The sequence below is a fragment of the Crocodylus siamensis genome, chromosome 1, assembly GCF_052110815.1.
Source record: "Crocodylus siamensis isolate JL-2025a chromosome 1, ASM5211081v1, whole genome shotgun sequence".
Lineage (NCBI taxonomy): Eukaryota > Metazoa > Chordata > Crocodylia > Crocodylidae > Crocodylus > Crocodylus siamensis.
Window position 1 is genome coordinate 257,691,928 of NC_143395.1, and position 24,418 is coordinate 257,716,345.

A 24,418-nucleotide genomic window follows, 5' to 3' on the forward strand; every position below is an offset into this window, starting at 1 on the left:
CTGAAAGGAAAACACAACAATGAAGAAAGGATATTTTGCTTTGTTACCAGAATTGATTGGCTGTGTTCTTTTTGTCTTTAAAATTGTAATAGTTTTTCCTTTTTGTCAAAATGATGGTCTGTAATACAGCATTTCCTATAGAAATTGTTTTAAAAGCTTACTTTAGTTCCCCATTCAGTTGCTCATATTTCTGTTTACCATTTGGTTTACCAAGTATATGCCTCAAACCAACAGTCATTTTGGTGGATTTTTTTCTTAAGTGAAAATCAACTGTAGCAAAGCATAGTTCATGCTATGAACCCTCTTCTTAAAACAAAGGCAAGTGATTATCACTTTGGAGGCAAATGAACATAGCTCTTAATCCTGCTATGAGGTCCATAATGATACTCAAGTGCTAGGCAGAGCTTCACTGACTTCCTTCAGGACTTGTGCAGATGTGAAGGCTTGTACTTTTGGGGAAGGGGAATGGGCAGGGTAATATGTATGAGGTGAAATCCCTATTAAAGTCAATGGAATAAACACAATAAACCAAAGAATCAGTAGTGTAATGAGCAGTTGGCCACCAGGGCACTAGCCCGGGGCACCCACTTACAGGGGACGCAAGAATAGCTCCTGCTGCCAGGCCAGCCACTGTTGTCTGGGGTACAGACTCTAGCTGTTGTGCCACTGGAAAGGACGCTTGGAGATACTAGATGGCAACTTGTGGGTTTACTGCTAGTTAATTGCAATTGAATCTTAATTTAAATGTTGATGATGTCCTGCATGCTTCAGAATCTATGCTACCAATAAACAGTAGGGTCTTGGTTAAAATGAAGGTGCTGCCATGAGGTGTCTCTTACATTAAACCATTACCCAAAATATTCTACTGTGCATTTGTTCCTATAGTCACTTGAACTATTCTGGAGTTGTCAGCCCTCACTTAGCATATTGCAATCCTTCTCCTGGATATGTTGGTTTGCTGACCTGCTATCTCATATAACAATGCAGACAGACGCACAGCTCTATATCTTAACCAAACATTGACACACTTGTGGAATGTGTTGCACCACCCTTTTAACAAACCACATCAGGAAATTATTGACTTCTAAGAGTTTCTATGGCTGTGGGGACAAGCTGGCTATTTCTTTGTTTTTATGTTATCTTATTCCTTTCTATTCAATATTCCTGCTCTCTGCAAGTCCTTTCATAGCATTGATGAAGTAGGCTGCCATCTACGGAGGCTTAGTCTTTTAGGTGCCAACCTACCCCACCTTCTTACCAGTAACCTCCATGAAAGTCTGTCCTGGCCTCGTTCCTGTCTTCTCTGCCAGCTACCATAAAACAGTTTTCTGTGTTAGTCTAGTTATTTATGTGGAGAGAACATTTAGGCTAGGGACAGCCTTTACACACACACTGGTTTAAGTGATCAGAAACTGGTTTAAACCTGTAACAGAACAGATGTTCAGTGCACATAAACCAGTCTGAAAATAGCTGAAACCAGTTTGAGATAAACCTGGTTGAATGTAGTATCAGACTTAACTGATTTGGGTCAAACCAGTTTATGCAAACCTTGCTGGTTTAAGATGAACCAGACAATCCCCAGCATCCTGGCATGCTCTCTGGGCTGGGTGGGGCTCTGTACTCCATAGCAGGGCTGCACCCTCCCCTCTGCTCCCTAGCTGCATCTCTGGCAGAGACTTCCAGGCACAACAGGGTCTGCTGGCTTTCCTGTGCCCCTTTCCCCACACTCTCACCACGCTGCTTAAGCAGAGTTCCTTTCCTCCTCTTTCCCACAGCACAGACTGCCACCACGTGGTATACTAGCTAATACTGTGTAAAGCAGATAGGACAGTGTCTGGTTAGGGCTTTTGGAGGTAATCAACAGCTCAGTTGGTAATGTCCCTGCATTCCTTCCTTTGGAAAAAGCTGTTTAAGAAGAGCTTGTAATGGACAAGGCTTTGTTTTCTAACAGGATGTTAAATGCTGATAATACCAGAGCTGATAAAATCTCTGTTATCAAGGGGGTAGTGGGAGGGTGGGGGCAACCCTCCCTAGTCGCAGTGTCTTCCTGGGGCCTGGTCAGGCCCCCTCAGCTCAGCCCTGTGGAAGGGAAAGGAAGGGAGGACTACTCTAGCACCCCCCTGGCTTCTAGCCTGAGCCTCTCAGGCAGGTGCCTGCATTTCTGGAATGAAACAGGAATGTCTATCCACCTCCAAATTGGTTCAAGCTTTGTAGGTTAGACTAACCTGCAAAGATTGAATTAATTCAGGCTCAGGCTTTTTGAATGTCCATCCTTAGTCTTAAGGCTTGTCTCTGTTACAGAGCTTCCAATGCTGTAGCTGTGCTGGAATAGCAATGCTGACAGACTTCCTTAGCAGAGATCAGCATATGCCACTAGACAGGTTTTTTCTGCTAACCTAGCTATGCCGTTTCACTGAACAGTACAAGCACACTTGTTGGTTTAATTCTTTGGTTGGTATAGCTGCATCTGTGCCATGGATTTTTTGATGTAGCTATGTCAGCAAGAAGGCATGGTCTTTTCATGCCCATAGCAGATGTGCTATGCTGGCAAAACTTTGTAATGTAGATAAGGCCTAAGTCAGCACTGCAAGAGGGAGTTTTGTAGTGCTGGGTGGGGTGACTTATCCCCCCAGAATTGAAACGGATGCAATGTGTTCTGTGGATTCCTTTCCTGAGTACAGCAGAATCATGACTTTGTAGGTTCCACTGAGGAACACCCTGAAATGAAGAAAAACTGATTTTTTTTTTTTTTCTCCCCAAATGCTGGATCTGTTACTTTTTTAGCTGGATGTTACAGTAACCCTTATTTAGGCCTTGTTTGCCTATAAATAAATTGCAGTAGACTTTGCTGCTATATACAGCTGTCTTCCATTCTACATGCAGTGTGTTTTTCCTGGGGTCATGTTCTTGGTTTTCATGTGTATCTCTGATCCTCCACACGAAGCATACTCTCAAATCTTCCTTTAACTCTTTAAAAAAAAATAAATTCTACAGTAAGCCTTAAACTTTTTTCCTTAAGAAATCTGACTGTAAATATTATCTGATTTCAGATAATAGAATTACTGTACTCTGTTTTTCTGTTTCTTTAAAAAGCCAATATTCATTCACTTCCATAAATGAAAAGTTGAAAAAACCTGATGACGATCTAGGCCAGTAATATCACGTAACAACTGGTCAAACAGCATATAGTTTCTAGAGTGCATTTCCCATTTTGTATGATGGTTGCAAGCAATTCTTATCAGATGGGTTGATAATGTCATTAGAAATCATTGCATTAAACAAGGCAGTATTTAAATTGGCAAGTAATTTTCCTACCTATTAACCAGCTTTAAAGAAAAAAAAAGAGCAAGAAGTGTTATCCAAATGATTTCTAGTTGTTAATCACTAACTAGAAACCTAGCAGTTTTTGCTTCTCAAATGTGCTATTCAGCAAATTACTTTTAATACCGTTTATTACAGATGGGTAGAACAAACTTTAAGAAAGAAGGTAAAGTAAGATCAAATGTTTATATGTTGCGTAGTAAATATTTAGTGGTTCGTAGAGTGATGAAATTGAAAGGAACATGAAGGTAATCTCATCCATGCCCTAGCACAAGCAAAGGATTTGCTCAAATAGATGCTTATCCGTGAAACAAATGCTTATACATCAAACTGCTCTGATTTACTGAAGTGCTTCTTGCTTTGGGCAATTGACTTGAAAATGGCCACGGCTGGCAACACCCTCCATCAAATACAGCAGGAATACAAACCTTTACCTGAAGCATGTAAAACAGGACAGAGGGATCATGAAAGCGAGGAAGAACAAGTTTTTAAAACAGCATGAGAATGTAGCTGTCCTATTCCCTGAAAGAGATCTGTGTCTGTCTCTCTTTCTCTCTCTCTCCCCACTTGAGTTAAAAGCATACCTTTGACTAGAATTAAAATCTTAGTGAAGATAAAGCCTAGTTTTCTTCTCATGAGCTAGCAGTTGTATTTGAAGCGAATGTGATGTCATAGAGAATGTGATTAAAAAGTACAAATGCCTTATCTTCACTTAGACTGTAAATTAAGAGCTTGCTGGCCTTCAGAGGGCAACAAAATACAACACTGCTTTGCCTGTGATTTACATTAACCTAGTGTCAAAAACAGGAGGAGCACAGAAAGAGAGAGGTTTCCATCCCTGGGACTTGACCAAAAATATGTTTTGTTAAACCAAGGCTGCTTTCAGCAAGGGGAAGTGGAGAGGGCACATTAACCTTTTATTCATACTAGAAGTTACTGAGAACTCTGGCGGGGGGTGGGGGAGTGGAAATTGGCCAGATAACTTAAGTCTAAATTGAAAGAAAAAATTATTTAATGCATTTATGGTGATCTTGGAGGCTGTAAAAGAAGGCAAGAACCCAGGCAAATAACAGGCATCACACAATGAAAATGGGAATGAGTGTCTTCTCAATCACTCCTAAAAATAGGAAGTTTGAAATTGAGTAACTGGGAGAATGTGGCTTCCAGATGGGGTAGTTGATAGCTTTATGTTTAGCAGCCATGAAGTGTAGATAACCCCTATCAATAAAGACATAGTAGTGACAGCACTCGTTTTCGCAAATGAGTGGGACAAGGCTGAAAACCACAGATGAATACTGTTTTTCCAAAACGAAAAGATGACAGATCGATATTAGAAGGAATCTTTTCATTGGTTTATTTAGCTCTTTAAATAGACCGTTAAACATTGCCTTAAAAGGGGATGTTTAACAGTTAATTTAAAGTCTTGTATTAAAGTATTGAAGCAGAATAGTATACAGAAAATGCTACTTGATGTTGGGTCCAACCCAAATACTGGACGATTTGAGGGGTTATTGAAACAAAGTATTAACAAACTACTGATGCAACGTATTGACAGTGAATTTGATTTCCCATCAAAATTAAATTATTGCTTTTTTTTTTTTTTAGTGTTTTGTTCACTTTAGAATAGATCGATATACACACTAAAAATGCATGGTATATAGGGATTTTTTCCATCTCTTCACAAAAAAATATGATCCACGTTTGCAGCTTTAGGTAAATTTAGATTTTTAATTTTCTAATAGAATTTAATTTAATTTTGTAGCTCCTTTACCAAAAACAGCATCTAGTCTTGGTGTAGGGAAGAAATAATAAAATTATTTACATTCAAATTTTGCCTGGCAAAATTGCCAGCCATTGGTTTAGATATTCTTAATTTAATCAAAATTGCCATTGTTATATGCATAGGAAGCAGGCCTGAGTGTCTTTATAAACATGCATTGTATGTTCTACAGCTCTATTAAAGGTGACCTTCAGAGTCAAAACTAGGCTTGTACCTTTTTGGATGCTGCTTAATATCTAAAAGCCTGAAATTGAACTTGGAAAAAAACAATAAAAAATCCCTTCAGGCTTTCCTTTTATACATCAAAAACTAAAAGGACACAAACCTGTTGTTTATTAAAAAATGTTTTCCACATGATCAGGCAGTATTCCTTAGGCAGTCTTGATAACCTATAATTTTTCTTTGTACCCCTGTACTGTGTTGCTCTGATCTTGGCTTTCTCAAAAACTTTAACTTGCTCTGACACTTCCTGACAAAGCTTGATGGTCATTGGATAGTGGGGCCCAAACAACAGGAAGTGATCACTATGGCTAGGGACAGAAATTACACACAAAATGGTATAAATGGTCAGAAATTGGTTCAGATCTGTAACGCAACAGAAGTTCAGTGCATATAAACTGCTTTCAAAATGGCCAAAACCAGTTTAAGATAAACCTGGATGGGTGTAGTATCGGACTTAAACTGATTTAACCTAAATCAGTTATCACACTTTTGTCCCAGATCCCCTCCACATTCAAGTTAACTCACAGTCCCCCAGAATCCCTGGGAAGTTTGCATCTCCCCTACAAATTCTCCCTCCCCCTCCCCCCCCCCTTCACAGTGTGGGCAGCTAGCCTTGGCCGAAGCTCTTTGTTGTAGAGCAAGCAAAGAGGAGGGAGGTGCATTTTAGCGCCTGCTGTGTTCTGGCCTGGGCCAGTACAGGCATGTGACTGCATTTCCAGAATCAAAAGTGAATGTCTGTTCATTTGCTTATTGATTCAATCTATGCAGCTTAAACTAACTTGCAAAAACTGAATCAGTTCAGCCTTGGGCTTTTTGACTGGCTGTACTTAGACTGTAAGTGTGTAATACTTTTCCTGGTAGACCTACACTACTTGTCTGAGTTGGCCAACGAGGAGGCCTCTATTATATTGATGTGAAAGGACTTTTTAAATGATGAGATGTAAGGGGAATAATAGGAATTCAAACCTAAAAAAGACAATTTGGTAATTTAAACCCATCCCCAGATAATCCACTAATTATTAGTACTGTTGTAAGGATTATAACAGATCTGTGTCTGTCCTGACTGTCTGTGTCTAGTTATACATAAGCATATAGATATGGAATGTCAGCTTGAATAGCTATTTGTCATGTGAATACTAGTTATACCAGAGTGGGCTGCACTCATGTGCTTTACTGTTCTTTGTAATTTTATGGAGGTTTTTCTTTTTTCTTTGAGTACCAGACATTGTAAATGCTGTCTTTCTCAGTAGTGGGCAGTAAATTTGCCCTTTTTCAGGGATTCGTGAATTCTGTGATGCTAGCCTTTCTGGTGTTTTAAAATATCTTTCATGCATGCTTTTAAATAAATCACAAATACCACAAAGTCCTCCTCCGTGTGCAGTGTCATGTATTTTACTAATGTCAAGGCAACACCTACATACAGTTTGTACTATTTATATAGTGCCCATCACTCAGTCAGGAATCACCAACTGCTTTAGAAATGCTAATTAATTAAAGCCATAGGGCACCCCAGTGAGGCAACATTTGTTGCTTCTAAAGTGCTATAGCCTTTTTATAAACATACTCGTTGTTTCCGCAAAGAACAAAAATGTAGATACTTCATTGTAACTTTTCATGCTATTGTTGAAATGAATTCAGCATAGGGAATGAACTTTCCTGATATCTCCTTAAAGAATAATACAGTAAAGCACACAATATCCAGTAAGCTCGTAATGTGTAGAACACAACTTTTCTTTTCCAGAAAGTTGAGTAAGCAACCAACAGGTTGATCTTTCTTCTCCTGACAAAGGAAGAAAAATTGCTCGCAGGTGTGAAGGAGACAAGAGTCTTGGAAGGAAGTGTTTATAGTATAATAAAGTTTACGATTATTTAAAAAAAAAAAAAGGCACAAAATTAGCAAAGGAGGAATATTGAACAGCAGAAGGGTAGATTTCAATCAACTCCATAGCATGGACGGTCCCATGGGTAGACCAATTGAAGCATAGTGGGGTCCAGGAAGCCTGACAGTTCCTTAGGACCATAATATTGGAGGTTCAACAAGAAGCTATTTCAGTGTGGTAGGAAGAACTTCAGGAGTGATTTGTCTATACAAGAACTTATTGCTTACCTCAAAGCAAGAGAAACATGGTCAGAAGTAAGATGGGTGAGTCACTAGGGATGCATACCAAGGAGCTGCGAAGATGTTCAAGGACAAAATCAGGACAGGAAAGGCAAAAATGATATGCCATTGAAAACGGATGTTGAAGACAATTCAATTTAAATGTCAGATGGAATAAGACCAAGGGAACTGTGAATGATCCTACAGATCTATTAGCAAAAGCCACAAAGAAGGCAGAGTCGCTCAATAATTGCTTTGCTTTGCCATTTTCTAACAATTAAATGGACCAAATAGCTAAGAAAACTAATACAAAGCAGGCAAAAGGCAGCAGATCACTATAAGTAAAGTGCATATCAGAGTTCTTGACGAACTTTGGATGGATTTGATAAGGGCAAATGTGACATGTTACACAGGGGAGAATAATGACATGCACAAAAGCAGAATGGGCAATGTTTGGCTTCGCAGTAGCATTACTGAGACACTTCTGAAGGCTTTGGTGGATCAAACTCCATGTGAGCCAGTAGGGTCATACAGTTGTCAGACAAGAGCATAATTTTTGGCTGTGTTAACAGGAATGTAGCATGTAAGACACAGGAGGTGATGGTACTATTTTACCCAGCAGTGCTTAGACTTCAGCTAGGGTACTACTTGCAGTTTGGGCCCTGCAATCAAAGGATGATGTGGAAAAACTAGAGAGGCTTCAGAAGCAAGCAACAAAAATGCTAAAAGGGTGTAGGAACACAAAGTTGTACAAGGAAAGGTTAAGAGAATAGTTATGTTTAAGTTGGAGAATGTTAGATTAAATGAACATTTCCAACTGTTTGAAAGGCTGCTACATAGAAGAGGGAGGACAACCTTGTCTCGGAGAATGGGACATGAAACAATAGGTTTAAATCTGCCTGCAACGAGGCAGATTTAAATTAAGTATCAAAAACAAGTCTTTGTTACTATAAGAACAGTAAGGAACAAACTTCCCAGGGAATTTGTGACATTTTCATTAGAAGCTTCCAAAAAGAGGCCGCACTGTCATTCATCTGGAATTGTAGAGAAATTACACATCCTGCATTTTTGAGTAGGGTGTTAGACCCTGGCAGTGCTTTCCAACTCTGATTCTGTGAAGTTGTCAACTCATGACTTCACCTAGTGTTGCACTGTAGTTTTACCTAAAGCCCCACCCAGTTCCTGCAATGAAGTAAATGTATTTCAGCTATTTTTGAAAAAAAAAATGTTTCTGGCCTTCATGGTTGTAGAGTAAGCTTTGAAAGCGAACTCTAAAGGCTAGAAGTACACGGATATGACAGTTGCCTATCAGATCAGCACTGATAAAAGGAGAAATGATATTATTGGTTATCGGATTCTTTTTTTTCCTGTTGTAACCAATAATATTTACCGATAATTATGCCTTCTGGCCAGGGCTCTGGACACTTGGGTTCCCTCTTCCCCCATGGAGCCGGGACCCTCAGATGCCTGGGTTCCCTTGGGAAATGGCAGGTTTTCCCTTGCAGAAAGGCAGCATTCTAGCCTGCAAGGGGTCCTGCTGCCTGGAGTGAGACGCAAGGGGTACTGTGGGCATGCATGTAGCCAGAAATGCAGCCAGGCAGCATGGAAAGCAGCTCCCTGCAGGTGAGTCTATGGAAGGAAAGGGGCAGGGTCAGATCAGGGCCCCGACAGTGAGGGAGAGAGTGGGGCTGGGGGAGCTGCCCAGCCAAGGTAGTGTATGGGCCTGGGGCAGAGAGTGGGATGGAGCCATGGGCAGCTCATCCAGGGGGTGTGGGTGGGATGGCTCTCCACTTTGCTGCCTTTCCCTCGGGAGCCTCCTGCTGGCCCTGCACTCCCTGCCTATGCAGTAGTAGTGGAAGTTGCGAGTTGTGCCTCCCACTGCTAAGCAGGCAGGAGATGTGATATGGGGCTTCTGAGGCAAAGGCAGCAGGGTGGAGATACCAGAGCCCACAGCAGGCAGCCTCCATCTACCCTCACCCCACTCGGCTCGGCTCTACTTTAAAAGCGTACCCGTGCTTTAAAATGGTAGTGGTGGTGCTTATTCAACAACCTGGACCAAGGAGAGGAGGTTGATGTCATATATCTTGACTTCAGAAAAGCCTTCAATCTGGTATCCCATGATCACCTCTTGGCAAAACTGGCCAGTTGTGGCCTTGGGACCGCCACGATCTGCTGGCTGGGAAATTGGCTCCATGGTCGTACCCAGAGGGTTGTAATTGACAGAAGTCAATCGTCATGGTGCCCTGTGACCAGTGGGGGTCCCCCAAGGATCTTATAAAATCCTGAAGCTTACTGTACAAAGATGAAGGGCAGCTGACTAGAGCTTCTACCTGCTGTTGTACAATTGGTACAGTACCAAAGTGTATCTCTACACACAGCAGGCTACCTAGATATGTAGAAGAAAGATATGTTTATAATGGACCTGGCTAATATAAGCAATTTAAGGAAAGTACTGAATGTGTTCTCTACATGAATATCAGTATTTCAGGTCTCTTCTTCCTACCTTCACTTCGCAGTGAAATTCTTTAATTAATTCTCATTAATGAGCCAACCTGAAAGGCCATAACAGCGTGTCTCATGTCTTTGCTAAGAGCAGTATTTTGTGCAAATACTGTAGTTGTATGTATTCACCAATGTTCACCTGTTTATAAACTGAAGATAGCACTTGTGTGTTTGATTCAAGGATTTGTCAAGTAAGAAAGCAGCCCCTCACCTTTCTTTTCTGTTTTCTGCAGTTGAACATTCTGGTTGACACTGGAAGCAGTAATTTTGCAGTTGCGGGTGCTCCAAATCCTGATGTTACATCGTACTTTGATACTGAAAAGTAAGTGTCTTTTCCTCACACTTTGAGCAGGGTTGAGTGCCACTGTACGAAAACCACAATGCAAAGCAAAGCAAGCGGACAGGATCCTGTGACAACTAGTAGTTGGTTGTGGTGTGTACCTTTCTTTCTTGAGGGTCAGAGTTTTACCAACCTTTCTCCAGGCTGAGCAGTATTTTACTTCCCTTAATGGGCTGATTAGAATAAAGGGCTAATTAGGATCCAGTGAAAAATTTTTGGACAAAATCTTTTTGCTCCTGATACAGCTGATTATAAAATATTTTTGCAAAGTTCTACAGGCTTCAGTGAATTCTTATCACAACAAAACCTGAAAAAAATTCTGAAAGTTGAAGTGAAATGATGCATAAAAACTGCTGAACAAATTGTTGTGTTTTTTTTTACTTTGCATTTTGTCAAAAAATGTTCAATATGGCATGACTTGCTAGAACATCTAGTCACCAAATATAGCACTACCATAAGCTTTATTGAGAAATAGGCTCAGTCATTGTCGCATTTTGCTATTAGTATGTTGTTTTTCCCTTGATTTCAGTATTTCAGGTAAGCTGCTGCAAGAAGGTGTAGCTGTACCCATCTTTAACTGAACTGCAAGAACATAGCCCAAACTGCTTTGATTGAGAGAGAGGAAGATGCTTGCCATCCCTCATACCTCTTCATACATCTCAGATGTGTAACTTTTGCTTTATTTGGGCTATTTTTTCCCATAAAATGCACTGTACATTGAGGGAAAAACTGCATTTCTATGCCAAATGTGATGGTTAGTAAGACTACTCTATATTCAGCAGCCTTAATGGAGATTTTGCATGGCTTATTCCAGAAATAAAACCTATCTGAAGAATCCAGCATTTGCCTTTGAAAACTATTCCTCGAATACTTAAAAGTATAGAGTCCTACATGCCAATTGTATATGCTGCATTTTCTATGAAATAGTGCTTAATCTGAGTAGTATTGGGGTGTGTTATGTAGTGACAGTAATTGCTCAGCAATAGAGTTTCCATTATAAATCCCTCACCCCCTGTACATATGTGCACACACCAACTACAAAATCCTCAAATTTTGGCAGGCTAGATTTTGTATAAAGTAAGGAATCTTTCTGGTAGGTGTAAAACCAGTTGGACAAGAGGTTCCTCAGAAACCCCAAAAATAAGGCATTTGGGGGAGCCCAAAAAATCTACTAAAGGAACAACAAACCTAGTGACTGGACTGCTCCTAGGATATCCAGTGCAGAGGTTCTGGGCTTTGAGTAGGGTGAGCATTGAAATCAGGGGACAAGATTTCCTATTGAAATCTGCTGTGGAGCAAGACCAAGTAGTGGAAGATGGCATTCATCTGAGTATTCAGCGCAGTGCCAAGGAGAGGGGGGCAGTCCCAGCCTTCCTGTCAGCCTTGATAGACTGGTTGGGCTTTTGTAAGCATCATACTGATCTAATTGGGAGGAGAATGGGCATATGTTGTGCTATGTCCATTATGTTGGCTAGCAGAACACGGAACATACACCAAAAATATAATAAGAGTTATAGTATAAGAGCAGGATAACAACTTCTTAGGAAAGGGTTGTGAGCTTCACAGCTTGGACCTGTGGAGACTTTCTGGACCACTGGGTTTGGTGGGTACTGGGAGGATGCATGGCTGATCATTTTAAGGCTCAAAGGTTAGGAGCAGAGAAAGGGGCAGGAATGTTCCTCCTAGAGACCCCATGCATGGAGTTTGGGAAGTGCCATGGAGTGCTAGAAAGGAGTTCCTCAGTCCTTGTAATTCCCAAGCATGGAGGCTTGGGAGAAGTTTGTCTCAGTAAACCACTCTTTTTAGGTTGTATGCGGTGTCCCTGTACCCATCTCCAGGTGGCTTAACAAGAGAAGAGGAGCTTCATTCGGTGCCTTTCCTGGTCTGAAAGAAAGAACTGAGAAGTGGGGACTTTCTCTACATATGGACTAATGTAGCCAAAGGACTCTTTTTTTCAGAGGAAGTTGTCTGGGGACTAATTATGGAGACATTGTGGCCATCAGCCAGTCCTTCCCAGCTTTGCTCCCATTTCCTAGCAACTTCTCGTATTTGTAGGAACATGGCTTCTGTATGTCAGGTCCAGTTAATGAACAGAAATGACCCCTAAGAAATGCCATACAGCACCAGAAGTTTGCAGTCATGTATCTGTGTTCTATATATGCCCTCCTTAACTTTTGGCAGGCAGCAGCAACAAAAGGGAAGTGTCACTGAAAAGGCTGTAGAGAGGAACAAAAACATATTGGTACAAATATACAAGAACTTCATAATGCAGCATAAATTTTTATATTATAACTGTGTTGGACATTCATATGTAGGACCCTTATACTTCAGACTTCAAATAAACATACCCTTGATAGACTCCTGGCCCCACTGGAATCAGTGACAAAACTTTTATGGAATTGAATGAGGCTACCATTTCACTTCTTATTTTTTTCAAAATGAAACAAATATTTGGTGTGATTCAACACCAGCATTTTTTCTCTAGGTCATTTTACCTCTATTAATTGACAATGAATGCACACTTCAGCAACAAAGTTATAAAATGCTCCCCACATCTCCAAAAAGCATTAGTACTTATTTTATTTTGTTACATTTTTATGTAACTATTAAGGTGGAGTACTGTTAGAATCTTAGTTCAGTGTTAGTACCTCAGTTCTGAATGCCCTGGGGTGCTATTTTTTCTTTTTATTTAACTCAAATGATCAAAATGCTAAGCAATGTGTGAGAGGTCTTGACTTTAGTTTGTTTTTATGTGGACAAGAAAATTGTCTTGTTATGGAGTCTTGAGGAAAATAGTGCAGAATTATTGGTTTTATAAGACTGACCTCTGTGAGTGTTCTAGGGGGAAAAAAAAGTCTTTGAGAAACTGTCCTGTGTTGTTTTTTTGCCTTCATAAAGGTCTGATGCCTGTCTATGAGTCTATTTAGCTATAAACCGAGCAAACTTTGCAATCTGATATTTGAGCACTTTGAGTATTCAACTGCTAACATTCTCCATACCACCTAAAACAGTGGTTTTCAACCTTTTTGAAGTAGAGGCACCCCTCCCTCATTTTTTTGAATTGTGTGGCACCCAATTAAAAAAAACTAATTAATTGATTATAGTGCTTATGTTCTTGCAGAGGGGCCTGGCAATAAGGATTGGGGGTATCATCCAGGCAGAGACTAACTTGAGCCTCCGCTTATCTGCTTATTTCCTGACACCTTGCTTATCTCTTCCCATCTTGTGATCTGGCAGACCCCTGGTTGAGAATTGCATATCTAGATTCACGTGATGGCAGGGCAGGGATTGAGGTACTTTGGTAGTCTCAGTTTTGAAAAATTCAGCTGGTATTAGCTTACTGTGTTTGTTGTTCATCAAGTTCTGCTTCATCAATCTTGAAGTGGGGTAGTAGGAATTTCTTCTGTTTAATGGGGTAGAAACCATTTGAGTATTTTGCAAGTGAACTTATTATGCCCTTAAAGCAGGGAGAGAGGGGCAGAAGGTTGGGAACCTGGGAACTTCATTTCTCATGCCATTTGAAGTCTGTCTGTCTTTATGGAAAAGTAGCTGTGTACATGCATGCGTGTGTGTGTGTGTATACACACGTGTGCACTGTGTGTATGTATATATGTATGTACAGAGACGCACACATTTATTTATTTATTTATTAGTGAACATAATGGGTTGCTTTTCCATAAATAATTTACTTGAAGTACAAGAGTTTTTAACAGTGCATTTCAGATTATATCATCATTGCTTAGGCAGGTGAATGAGTGATAGACAAGTGAGATGGATTTAAACAGCAGGCTGCTTTTATTAATGGAAACATTGGCTGCCTTTTCCCACCCTTACCCCCAAAGAAAGGAAAAAACTCTCTTGCCAAACTTGTAATTACTTCACTCATGGGTTAAAACGATTAGTATTATTTATATAACTAAACCACTTAGGAAAGACCTTCCTTAGTCTAACCCTGACCTCGTCTCTCTTTTCAACGTTAAAGAGTAAGTGTATGGTGGAGGCTATCAAGTGGGTGGACATCTCAGTTGCAAAGACTTCAGGTCTCCCCCAGCAACATCAGCAAGTAGAGCATCCCACAGCAAAACCCTGCATCATCTACCTCTTGGAGCTAACCTCTTTTAAGTTTGTCAGCTACACTAGACAGTAGCCACAAGCCACAGCAACCTTTAATTTATATTTTCTTATAACTGCTAACCCATCTGCCTCTGAAGCAAGAAAAATAATGGGATGGGGAGAAGGAAGGAAGAGCATTCATAAACCTCTTGTAAGCTCTGGCTTGGCTAAAAGGGAAAAAAAAAATTCTTCAGGCTTATACAGACTTTTTTTTAAAATAGCAGTATTTTTCTACAATCTTAATTATTGTATTTTTAATGACAAATATGTCACAAATTTAATGATGCATAAATATTCATTGCTGTAAACAGCAACTATCTTGCTATCAGCTCTTAGAATGTTAAGATCTCAGTCAAATTCAGTTATGGAGGTGCTGTTTGCTGCTGCTGTGTGCTGACCGTTTAGAGAGGTGTGTAACATACCTCCAACATGCCTGAGGGAGGACACACAGACAACGTAATGTCATCTGAAAGTTGAGTGTGAATACTATCCACTTCCTTCTTTTCGAATGCAAGCATTCTTTGAAACTTCCTGAATTCTTACATTTTGGTTACCTTTTGCAATTAGCAATCATACAAGAGTTGAATTCATCACACACATCTGACTCTCAGCATTAGAAAAAACAAAGCACACTTGTTACAACTGAAGGGAGGGAAGACAGATATCCAGAGCAACAAGCTTTGGAAGAGGCCTCAGCAAGCTTAAATATTAAGGGGGGAGGTCAGAGCCAATGAGCTGGCCTAACTTTTCCCCTTGCTCTAGCCAGTGGAAAGGCAAAGGCCCTGAAAGTATCCTTTCTTTTCTAATATGCTGTCTATAGCACCCCAGGAAGTGACTACAAACACTTGCTGTCCTCCATGCAAGTTCTCTGGCAGGTGAATTCCTGGAGGAGAAGCTCTTAACCTAACCTAATTTTAAAAAAACAAGGATTATTTAAAAAAAAATGTTTGGTAACATATGGAAAATCCATCTGGATTTCTCCTTTAAGCAATCTCTAACAGCTTGATTTTATTAGCCAAGCCTATTGTCATAAAACGAAGGTTTCCACTGTGATATGTGTTTGATCATCCCTTGAATGTGGCAGGCAAATTTAACTCTCCATATAAGGATGTCTAAAACTATGGGGTAGTAATATCGCTTGACACAGTACTAAAAATACATGATAGCAGGCAGAAGTAAACACTCTGGCTTTGCACTGTTTTTGTATTTGATTTACTTGTGTGTGCAGTTCACAGGTTAAATATCGTATTTCGACTAATTGTAGTTTTTTCCCCAAGAACACTCCTAAATTAGACTTTTACCTTAGTTAATTTAGTTAAATGTTAGCTTATACCCTAGCATAGACTCGGGAGGGATCTTGCTGTTTTGTTTTGGTTCCCTTTTGTTTGCATTAATGGAGGAGCTGGCAGCTAGGCAGACAGTCACCTTGGAATCTTAAGATCTTTGTCTTTGGGAGATGTAGAAACAAATTTTTGTTGAGTCTCTTGCTCACTCTATCATTCTTATCTCTTGTTATGGAGCTTCTTAAGACATTGATTTGGTACAATGGAAAATATAAGGCCTTAACAGGATCCTGCATTATTTTATGGCTGGGGAGTAGTAGGGGTGAGTGGAGATTATGGAGGGGATTCACAGATGGATCATGACCAAGTTAAGTACTGGACAGATATCCCTATAGCACTCCAGCAGTGGAACTGCTTATCCCATCCCATGCTTTCAAAGGAAGAATGACAAATTATATATTAAGGTCTGTATTTTAGATCTGCAGGGCAGTAGACTGTTCTGACTTCAATGAAATCACAATTTACTTTCAGTTTTGGTTGAAGCCAAACAGGAATTATTTTTGTTCAGTAAAACAGGTTGTTCTTGCTTTTGTTCTTTATCTGTGTTCATTTCATAAACAGAACAATAACACTAGTTGTGCATACTTTCCAGACAGTCTGCAAGCTTACTGGCTAAGGTCCAAATCCCACAGAGCATGGGAGACAGCCATGTTTGGAGCCTAAAAAGGCATGTAGAGTACTTGGTATTTATGTACTTGTTTGCATTTTGTCAGACTATGTTATGTTGCTGAAAGGAGTGGCACTGTATGTTAAGGATAGTATGGATAGTAACAGTATAAAGAACTTACGAGAAAGGAAACTAACATAGACATCCGGTGGCTAGAAATTTTGTACTTGATTAAAAAGAATATACTGTAGTACTGTCGTCACATAGACCAGATAAACACATTATCACGGCAAGATGTGGAACTAAAATTTCTGGATGTGATAAATGACTTCTTTCTAGAACGGCTTATCTTGGAATCCACAAAAAGAGAAGCAATTCTACACCTAATCTTAAGTAACGCACAGGACCTGTTTCAAGAGAGATATGTTGGTGAGCCACTCGGTAATAGTGACCATAACATAATCACATTTGACAATCTAGCAGAAGGGAGTAAGCTAAAGGAAAGTTCACCGCACTGATATCAAACTTTAGGAAGAGAAATTGCACAAAAATGAGGAAATTTAATTGGAATGAAGTTTAAAGGTGAAGTAAAAAATGTAAATGGCCTGCTGGTAGTTTGGAAGCTCTTTAAAAATACTGTATTAGACCATGTAAGAAATGTTTATATCATAAATCAAAAAGAGTACCAAGTGAACCAATAAAACCCTTGAATGGTTTAATAGCATAGTTAAAGAGGCCATTAGAAGCAAAAAGGCATCCTTCAAAAAATGGAAGGCATACACAGATGAGGAAAACAGAAAAGCTGACAAACTCTGGCACTCCAAGTATAAAAGCAAAAGAGGACTGGCCAAAACAGGATTTGAGGGAATGTCAAGCAAAAGATGCTAAAATTAATAATAAAAACTTTTAAAAACACATCAGAAGTGGGAAGCCAGGTAGAAAACTGATGAGACCATTAGAAGACCAGGAGGTAAATTTGAGCTCCAGGATGATAAGAAAACTGTAAAAGATGGAAGATTCCCATGCCAGATCAATCCTTCCTAGTAGATAAGTCTGAAGAGTTGGACCACGTTGATGTGGCAACAGAAGAAATTTCAGAACAAATCAATAAATTAAATACTAATAAGTCACTACAACTAGATGGCATTCACCTGAGAATTCTTAAGGAACGCAAAGGTGAAACTGCAGAATTATGGGAATAGCAGGGAACCTATTGTTACAAATAACCCCTGTGCCAGAGGACTCATAGGTTGCCAACATAACACTCATCTTCAAATGGAAACTATAGATCAATGGGCATGTCTACATGAGACACTTAATGTGCAGAAAACTAATTCTGCTCAGTAGCATTTAATGTGAGGAAGACTAATTTTACTGCTAATGCTAATGCACAGTAGATTTAATCTACACAGTAGATTTAATCCTGGAATGTCTTCTAGCTAAAAGGGAGGCATACACCCAATGGAAGGGAGGGGCCATCACCAGGGAGGACTATACTGCGGTTGCTCGGGGATGCAGGGGGGCAGTCAGGAAGGCCAAGGTGGAAATGGAACTGGGACTAGCTACCCGGATCAAGGACAACAAGAAGTCCTTTTTTAAATGCATAGCAGACAAAAAGAAGGTACTGGGTAACATGGGGCCTCTGCAAAACATGCTAGGAAATTTGTTCATCACACCAGATGACAAAGCTAACCTATTTAACAACTTCTTTGCCTCCATTTTCCTGAGCAGAGACCAGATCAGGCCCCAGAGGAGGCGCACGTAGGCCAAGGGTCAGGGAGGATCTAGTCAGGGAACTTCTGGAGAGACTGGATGTATTCAAATCAGCTGGTCCGGACGATCTCCACCCCAGAGTGCTGAGGGAATTGGCTGAGGTCATTGAGTGACCCCTGGCATGGCTTTACGAGCACTCATGGTGCTCTGGTGTGGTGCTAGAGGACTGGAAGAGGGCCAAAGTGGTTCCCATCTTCAAAAAATGGAGGAAGGAGGACCCAAGGAACTATAGGCCAGTTAGTCCTACCTCGATCCTGGGTAAGCTTTTTGAGAGAATTATTCTGGCACATATCCACGAGGGGCCAGCAGGGGAGATTATGCTTAGGGACAACCAGCATGGGTTCATTAGAGACAGGTCCTGTCAGGCCAACCTGGTGGCCTTCTACGACCAGGTCACCAAATCCTTAAATGCAGGGGTAGCAGTGGACATAGTCTTCCTGGACGTTCGGAAGGCCTTCGACACTGTCTCTCACCCCGTTCTCATTAAGAAACTGGGGGACTGTGGTGTCAACACCTACACAGTCAGATGGGTTGCCAACTGGCTGGAGGGCTGCACTCAAAAAGTGGTGGTGGATGGGTCATTTTCGACCTGGAGGGATGTGGGCAGTGGGGTTCCGCAGGGCTCGGTCCTCGGGCCCACACTGTTCAACATCTTCATCAGTGACTTGGATGAGGGGGTAATAAGCACCCTGTTCAAATTTGCTGATGACACTAAGATGTGGGGGGACGTGGGCACACTGGAAGGATGCAACAGGCTACAATCAGACCTAGACAGGTTACAAGGATGGGCGGATGAGAACAGGATGGGTTTCAACACAGACAAGTGCAAGGTGATGCACCTTGGGAGGAACAACCGGCACCGTACCTACAGGTTAGGGAACTCCCCTTTTGTCAGCACGGAGGCCGAAAAGGATCTGGGGGGTCATCACTGACTCCAAGATGAACATGGGCCAGCAGTGTGGAGAGGCAGTTAGGAAGGCCAACCGCACCTTGTCATGCATCCACAGATGCATCACGAGCAGGTCCAAGGAGGTGATCCTCCCCTGCTATGTGGCACTGGTCAGGCCGCAACTGGAGTACTGCGTCCAGTTCTGGGCACCGCACTTCAAGAGGGATGTGGACAACATGGAGAGGGTCCAGAGGAGGGCCACTCGCATGATCAGGGGGCATCGGGGCAGGCCCTACGAGGACAGGCTACGGGACCTGAACCTGTTCAGCCTCCATAAGAGAAGGTTGAGGGGGGATCTAGAGGCCATTTACAAACTAGTCAGAGGGGACCAGCAGGCACTGGGGGAGTCCCTGTTCCCCCGAGCACTACTAGGAGTGACTAGAAATAATGGTCACAAGCTGGCGGAGGGTAAATTCAGATTAGACATCAGGAGGCTCTACTTCACTCTGAGGGTGGCTAGGATCTGGAACCAACTTCCAAGTGAAGTGGTGCTGGCTCCTACCCTGGGGGTTTCATAGTTTCATAGTTTCATAGTAGCTAGAGTCGGAAGGGACCTAGGCAGATCATCTAGTCCGACCCCCTGCCTTAGCAGGAAAGAGCACCGGGGTCAGATGACCCCGGCAAGGTGCTCATCTAACTTCCTTTTAAAAATCCCCAGGCTAGGAGCCTGCACCACTTCCCCTGGAAGCCAGTTCCAGGCCCTAGCCGCCCTGACTGTGAAGTAGCGCCTCCTAATACCTAATCTAAACCTACCCTCCGCCAGTTTGTGACCGTTATTCCTGGTCACTCCTGGCAGCGCACGGGGGAACAGGGACTCCCCCAATACCTGCTGATCCCCCCTGACCAGTTTGTAGCAGGCCACAAGGTCCCCCCTTAACCTTCTCTTGTGGAGGCTAAACAGGTTCAGGTCCCGTAGCCTCTCCTCATAAGGCCTGCCCTGCTGACCCCTGATCATACGAGTGGCCCTCCTCTGAACTCTTTCCATATTGTCCACGTCCCTCTTGAAGTGTGGTGCCCAGAACTGGACGCAGTACTCCAGCTGCGGTCTGACCAGTGCCGCATAGAGGGGGAGGATCACCTCCCTGGACCTGCTCGAGATGCATCTGTGGATGCATGACAGGGTACGGTTGGCCTTCTTGACTGCCTCCCCACACTGCCGGCGCATGTTCATCGTGGAGTCAATGACGACTCCAAGATCCTTTTCCGTCTCCGTGCTGGCAAGAGGGGAGTTCCCCAACCTGTAAGTGTGGTGCCGGTTCTTCCTCCCCATGTGCAACACCTTGCACTTATCAGTGTTAAACCCCATCCTATTCTCATCCGCCCACCGTTGCAACCTGTCAAGGTCAGCTTGTAGCCTATTGCACCCTTCTAGTGCACCCACATCCCCCCACATCTTAGTGTCATCAGCAAACTTGAACAGGGTGCTTTCTACCCCGTCATCCAAGTCACTGATGAAGATGTTGAACAGTGCGGGCCCGAGGACCGAGCCCTGCGGAACCCCACTGCCCACGTCCTTCCAGGTCGAGAAGAACCCATCCACTACCACCCTCTGGGTGCGGCCCTCCAACCAGTTGGCGACCCATTTGACCGTGTGGGCATCGACACCACAGTCTCCCAGCTCCCAGGGTCTTTAAGACAAGGCTAGACAGTCACCTTGTTGGGGTCGTTTGACCCCAGTACTCTTTCCTGCCATGGCAGGGGGTTGGACTTGATGATCTGCTCAGGTCCCTTCTGACCCTACTAACTATGAAACTATAATCTAATGTGCAGTAGTGTCACAAAAAAGTTCATCTGTCCTAATGTACTGTGGTGCCAATTTATGGCACATTGCTAGTACCTGTCATTATAGATACTAAACTTAATGTGCTGTAATTATACCACATTAATGAACATGTAGAAACACCCAGTGAGTCTCATTTCCACCCCGGACATTGGTAGAATACTATAATAAAGAATTAAATCAAGAGTCACATGGACAAATATTATCTTCTGAGGAAGAGTCAACATGGTTTTTGTAAAGGGAAGCCCTGTCTCACCAACCTGCTAGAGTTCTTTGAGGGTGTTAAGAAGCACGTGGGCAAGGGGGATCCAGCTGATGTAAAGCTTTCAATAAGCTCCCTCACCAAAGGCTTTAAAAAAGATGATGTTTCCACAAGACTGGAGGGAAGGTGCTTTCATGGACTGAGAGCTTGTTAAAAGATAGGAATCAAAGGGTAGGGTTGAGTGGTCACTAAAGGTGGAGGGCTAAGGGTGGATTCCATCAAAAATGGAATCCCGTAGGGATCTGTGATGGGCCCAGTGACCTGGAAATGGGGGTGCATGGTGAAATCTCCAAATTTGCAGCTGATACTGAATTATTTCAAGACTACTGAGGTAGTCAAGTCCCAAACTGACAGGGAGGAGCTGCAGAAAGATCTTGCCAAGCTGAGTGGGCAAAAAATATGGCAGATGAACTTCAGTGTCATCAAGTTTAAGATAATGCACCTGGGAAAAATAAGCGCAGCTACACATACATAATGCAGGATTCTGAGCTACCTGTTACAACACAGGAAAGAAACCTTGGAATCATTAAATAGAGTTCTCCAGAAACATCAGCTTAATGTGCAACAATGACCAAGAAAGCCAATTAAATGTTGGGCACTAGGAAGGAACTAGAAAACACCATTGTGCCATTATACAAATCTATGATGCACACCCACTTATTGAATATTGGGTGTAGTTCTGGTCTCCACATCTCAAGAAGGATGTAGTAGAATTAGAAAAAGTACAGAGAAGGGCAACCAAAATTGATTAGGAGCATGGAGGAGTTCTCCATTCTCTCAGGGAGAGATTTCCATATTTCTCTAATTGTGATCTGTTTAAACACACAGGACATGCATTAGAACATTGTATTAGTTGGATTGGCTTAGAGGTTTATGCTCTTTTGCATCTGTCAAATGGAAAACACCAAAATAGATTATAAAAACTAGGTATCTTCAGTTTGGAAGGGAGAAGGCTGAGGCGAGGATATGATCGAGGTTTAACAAATCATGAAGTTTATGGACCAGGTGAACAGGGAACTGTTGTTTACCAAGTCCCAGTTCCTAGAACTAGGTACACTCTGGGGTATTATGTGCAGAGAAATTCAAAATTATGGAAAATTAATTGGGTTTTTTTGTTTTTGTTTTTTTTGTTTTTACAAATAACACTAAATACAACTCTGTTTGAAGCTTCTTTAGAAATATATGCAGGTATTATGTAGGTTTGGGGGTGGGATTTGTGGGAGGAATGGAGGGTTGTAAAGGTGTGCGGATTTGAAGGGGTTGTGAAGAAGGATGGGGGGGTGTGGGTATGAGAGTATGTGGGGTTTGTGGATAGGTGTGGGAGGATATGGAGTTTGTGGCGGGTGTGGATACGGGAGTGTGTTGGGTTTGTGGGGTGGTATAGATGGGTGTGAAGTTTGTGGGTGTGCATGGGCCCCTGCCACATGCTTTTTCTCCCTTGGTGCATAGCCCCCACAACTGGCAGCTCAGCAGTAGCAGGTGGCAGGCCCTCAGGGCACTCACGGCTGCAGCAGGCAGAGCCCCCGGTGGTGTATGGCTCCAGCTCAGTCCCAGGGATTGCACATGGAAACAAGGCATGGAGCCAGCTCAGCCCAATGGCATGCAACTTCACGTTTCCATGTGCAGGTCCTCATTAGAGTGCTAGAAGCCCCACATGGAGGTAGACAGCCTGCCAAGCCTGGCTTGATGGTGTGCAGAGCAGGAGCAATGCACCATTGGGGCAGACAGGCTCTGTGCCTCCACATGGGGCTTCCAGAACTCCAGTGGGAAACATCATGTGAAAGCATGGAGTCGCGCACTATCAGGCTGTGCTGGCTCTGCCTCCACATGCAGCTTCCAGCTGGAGTGCTGAAAGCCCCACCTGGAGGCATGGAGCTGGCCAGCCCAGCCTAATGGTGCACAGCCCACGCCCACCCATGCCTTCTCCTCCCTGCAGGCAGGAACTCCTCTGGCATCTCTAAAACAACAAAGGTGAATGCTAGAGAGGATAGTGGGTAGGGCAAGGATGGGGAACATCTGGCCGGCAGGCCAGATCCAGTTGGCTGGGGACTCCATTTCCCAGCCACCCCTGCCTGCATTGCTTGTGTCAGTCTCCATGGAGACCCCAGCCTCAGCCACACCAGCAGTGCACATGGCAGAGCAGCACAGGGGGCTGCTCGGGAACCGCTGGGATCTTGCGGTGGGGCAGCTTGCTCCAGAGCCAGGGCAGAGCCGTGGTATGTAGCCTGCATGCTCCAGGCAGGAGCACACATGCAGGGGATCGTGACTCTGTCCCAGCCCCTTGCAGCAGTGACAGCCTGTCTGGAGCTGGGGCAGAGCCATGATCTCCTGCATGTGTGCCCCTGCCTGAAGCGTGCAGGCTACAGATCACAGCTCTGGAGCAAGCTGTCCCCGTCCCACATTCTTGGCAGCTCTGGAGCAGCCCTCTGAGCTGCTCTGCTGTGTGCGCTGCTGGTGCGGGTGAGGTCTCCATAGAGATTGGCACAAGCCATGTCCACAGGGGCAGCTGGGAAATGGAGTCCGCAGCCAAGCACCAGCCCAAAGGTTCCAATCCCTGGGGTAGGGGATAGATCATTCTAGGAATGTTCTCCCTCTAAGCATCCACTTCTGTCACTGTTGGAGACAGGTTACTGGGCTACAGCAACCCTTCTTATGTTTTTGTGAAATAATTGGCTCACTTACCTCATTTTCCTCCTTGGAGGAGGAGTAAACTAATAATGGCCATGCAGCCTTCCATAGCCTGTACTTGTAGGGTCCTTTCCTTACCCTTGTAGTTCTCATGTGCTGTCTCTTGGGGAGATGGAACCTTTTTCCATATTTCTCTGTGATCTGTTTGGGACTCATGCCATGCATTAAAGCAATGTGTTAGCTGATTTGACTTTTAAAGAGGTTTTTGCTCTCTTGGATAAGTCAAATGGAAACCACTTTGATTCAGGTCAAGCATCAGAACAAGCATCAGAAATTTATTTATGTTCTGTACCATAATGCTGCTGCCACCAGGGTCTTGTATTAAGAGTTTTAATATTTTGGAAGTGACTCAGATTATCACTGTTTGGGTGAAGAACAATACCTTACTCTTAAACAGTACTCTTCACCTTTCCAGCACTTTACAAAGGAAGCCTGGATAGTTATCCCCACTTGACATATGGGGAAAATGAGGTACAGAAAACTGAGGGGATTTCATAACAACTTTAAACTACCTGAAGGGGGTTCCAAAGAGGATGGAGCTAAACTGTTCTTGGTGGTGGCATATGACAGAACAAGGGGCAATGGTCTCAAGTTGCAACAAGCAGGGTTTAGATTAGAAATTAAGAAAAACTTTCTCACT

At 42.8% G+C, this 24,418-nt stretch overlaps 1 protein-coding gene across 1 annotated transcript in view; it reads left to right on the plus strand.

The window, feature by feature from the left end:
- The window catches only part of BACE2 (beta-secretase 2), an 87,688-nt gene that overhangs the window by 25,695 nt on the left and 37,575 nt on the right, over nt 1-24,418 (plus strand). Inside the window, exon 2 of the mRNA XM_090060977.1 lies at nt 10,157-10,245. Coding sequence (XP_089917103.1) covers nt 10,157-10,245 — 89 coding nt within the window. The remainder of the gene's footprint in view (nt 1-10,156; nt 10,246-24,418) is intronic.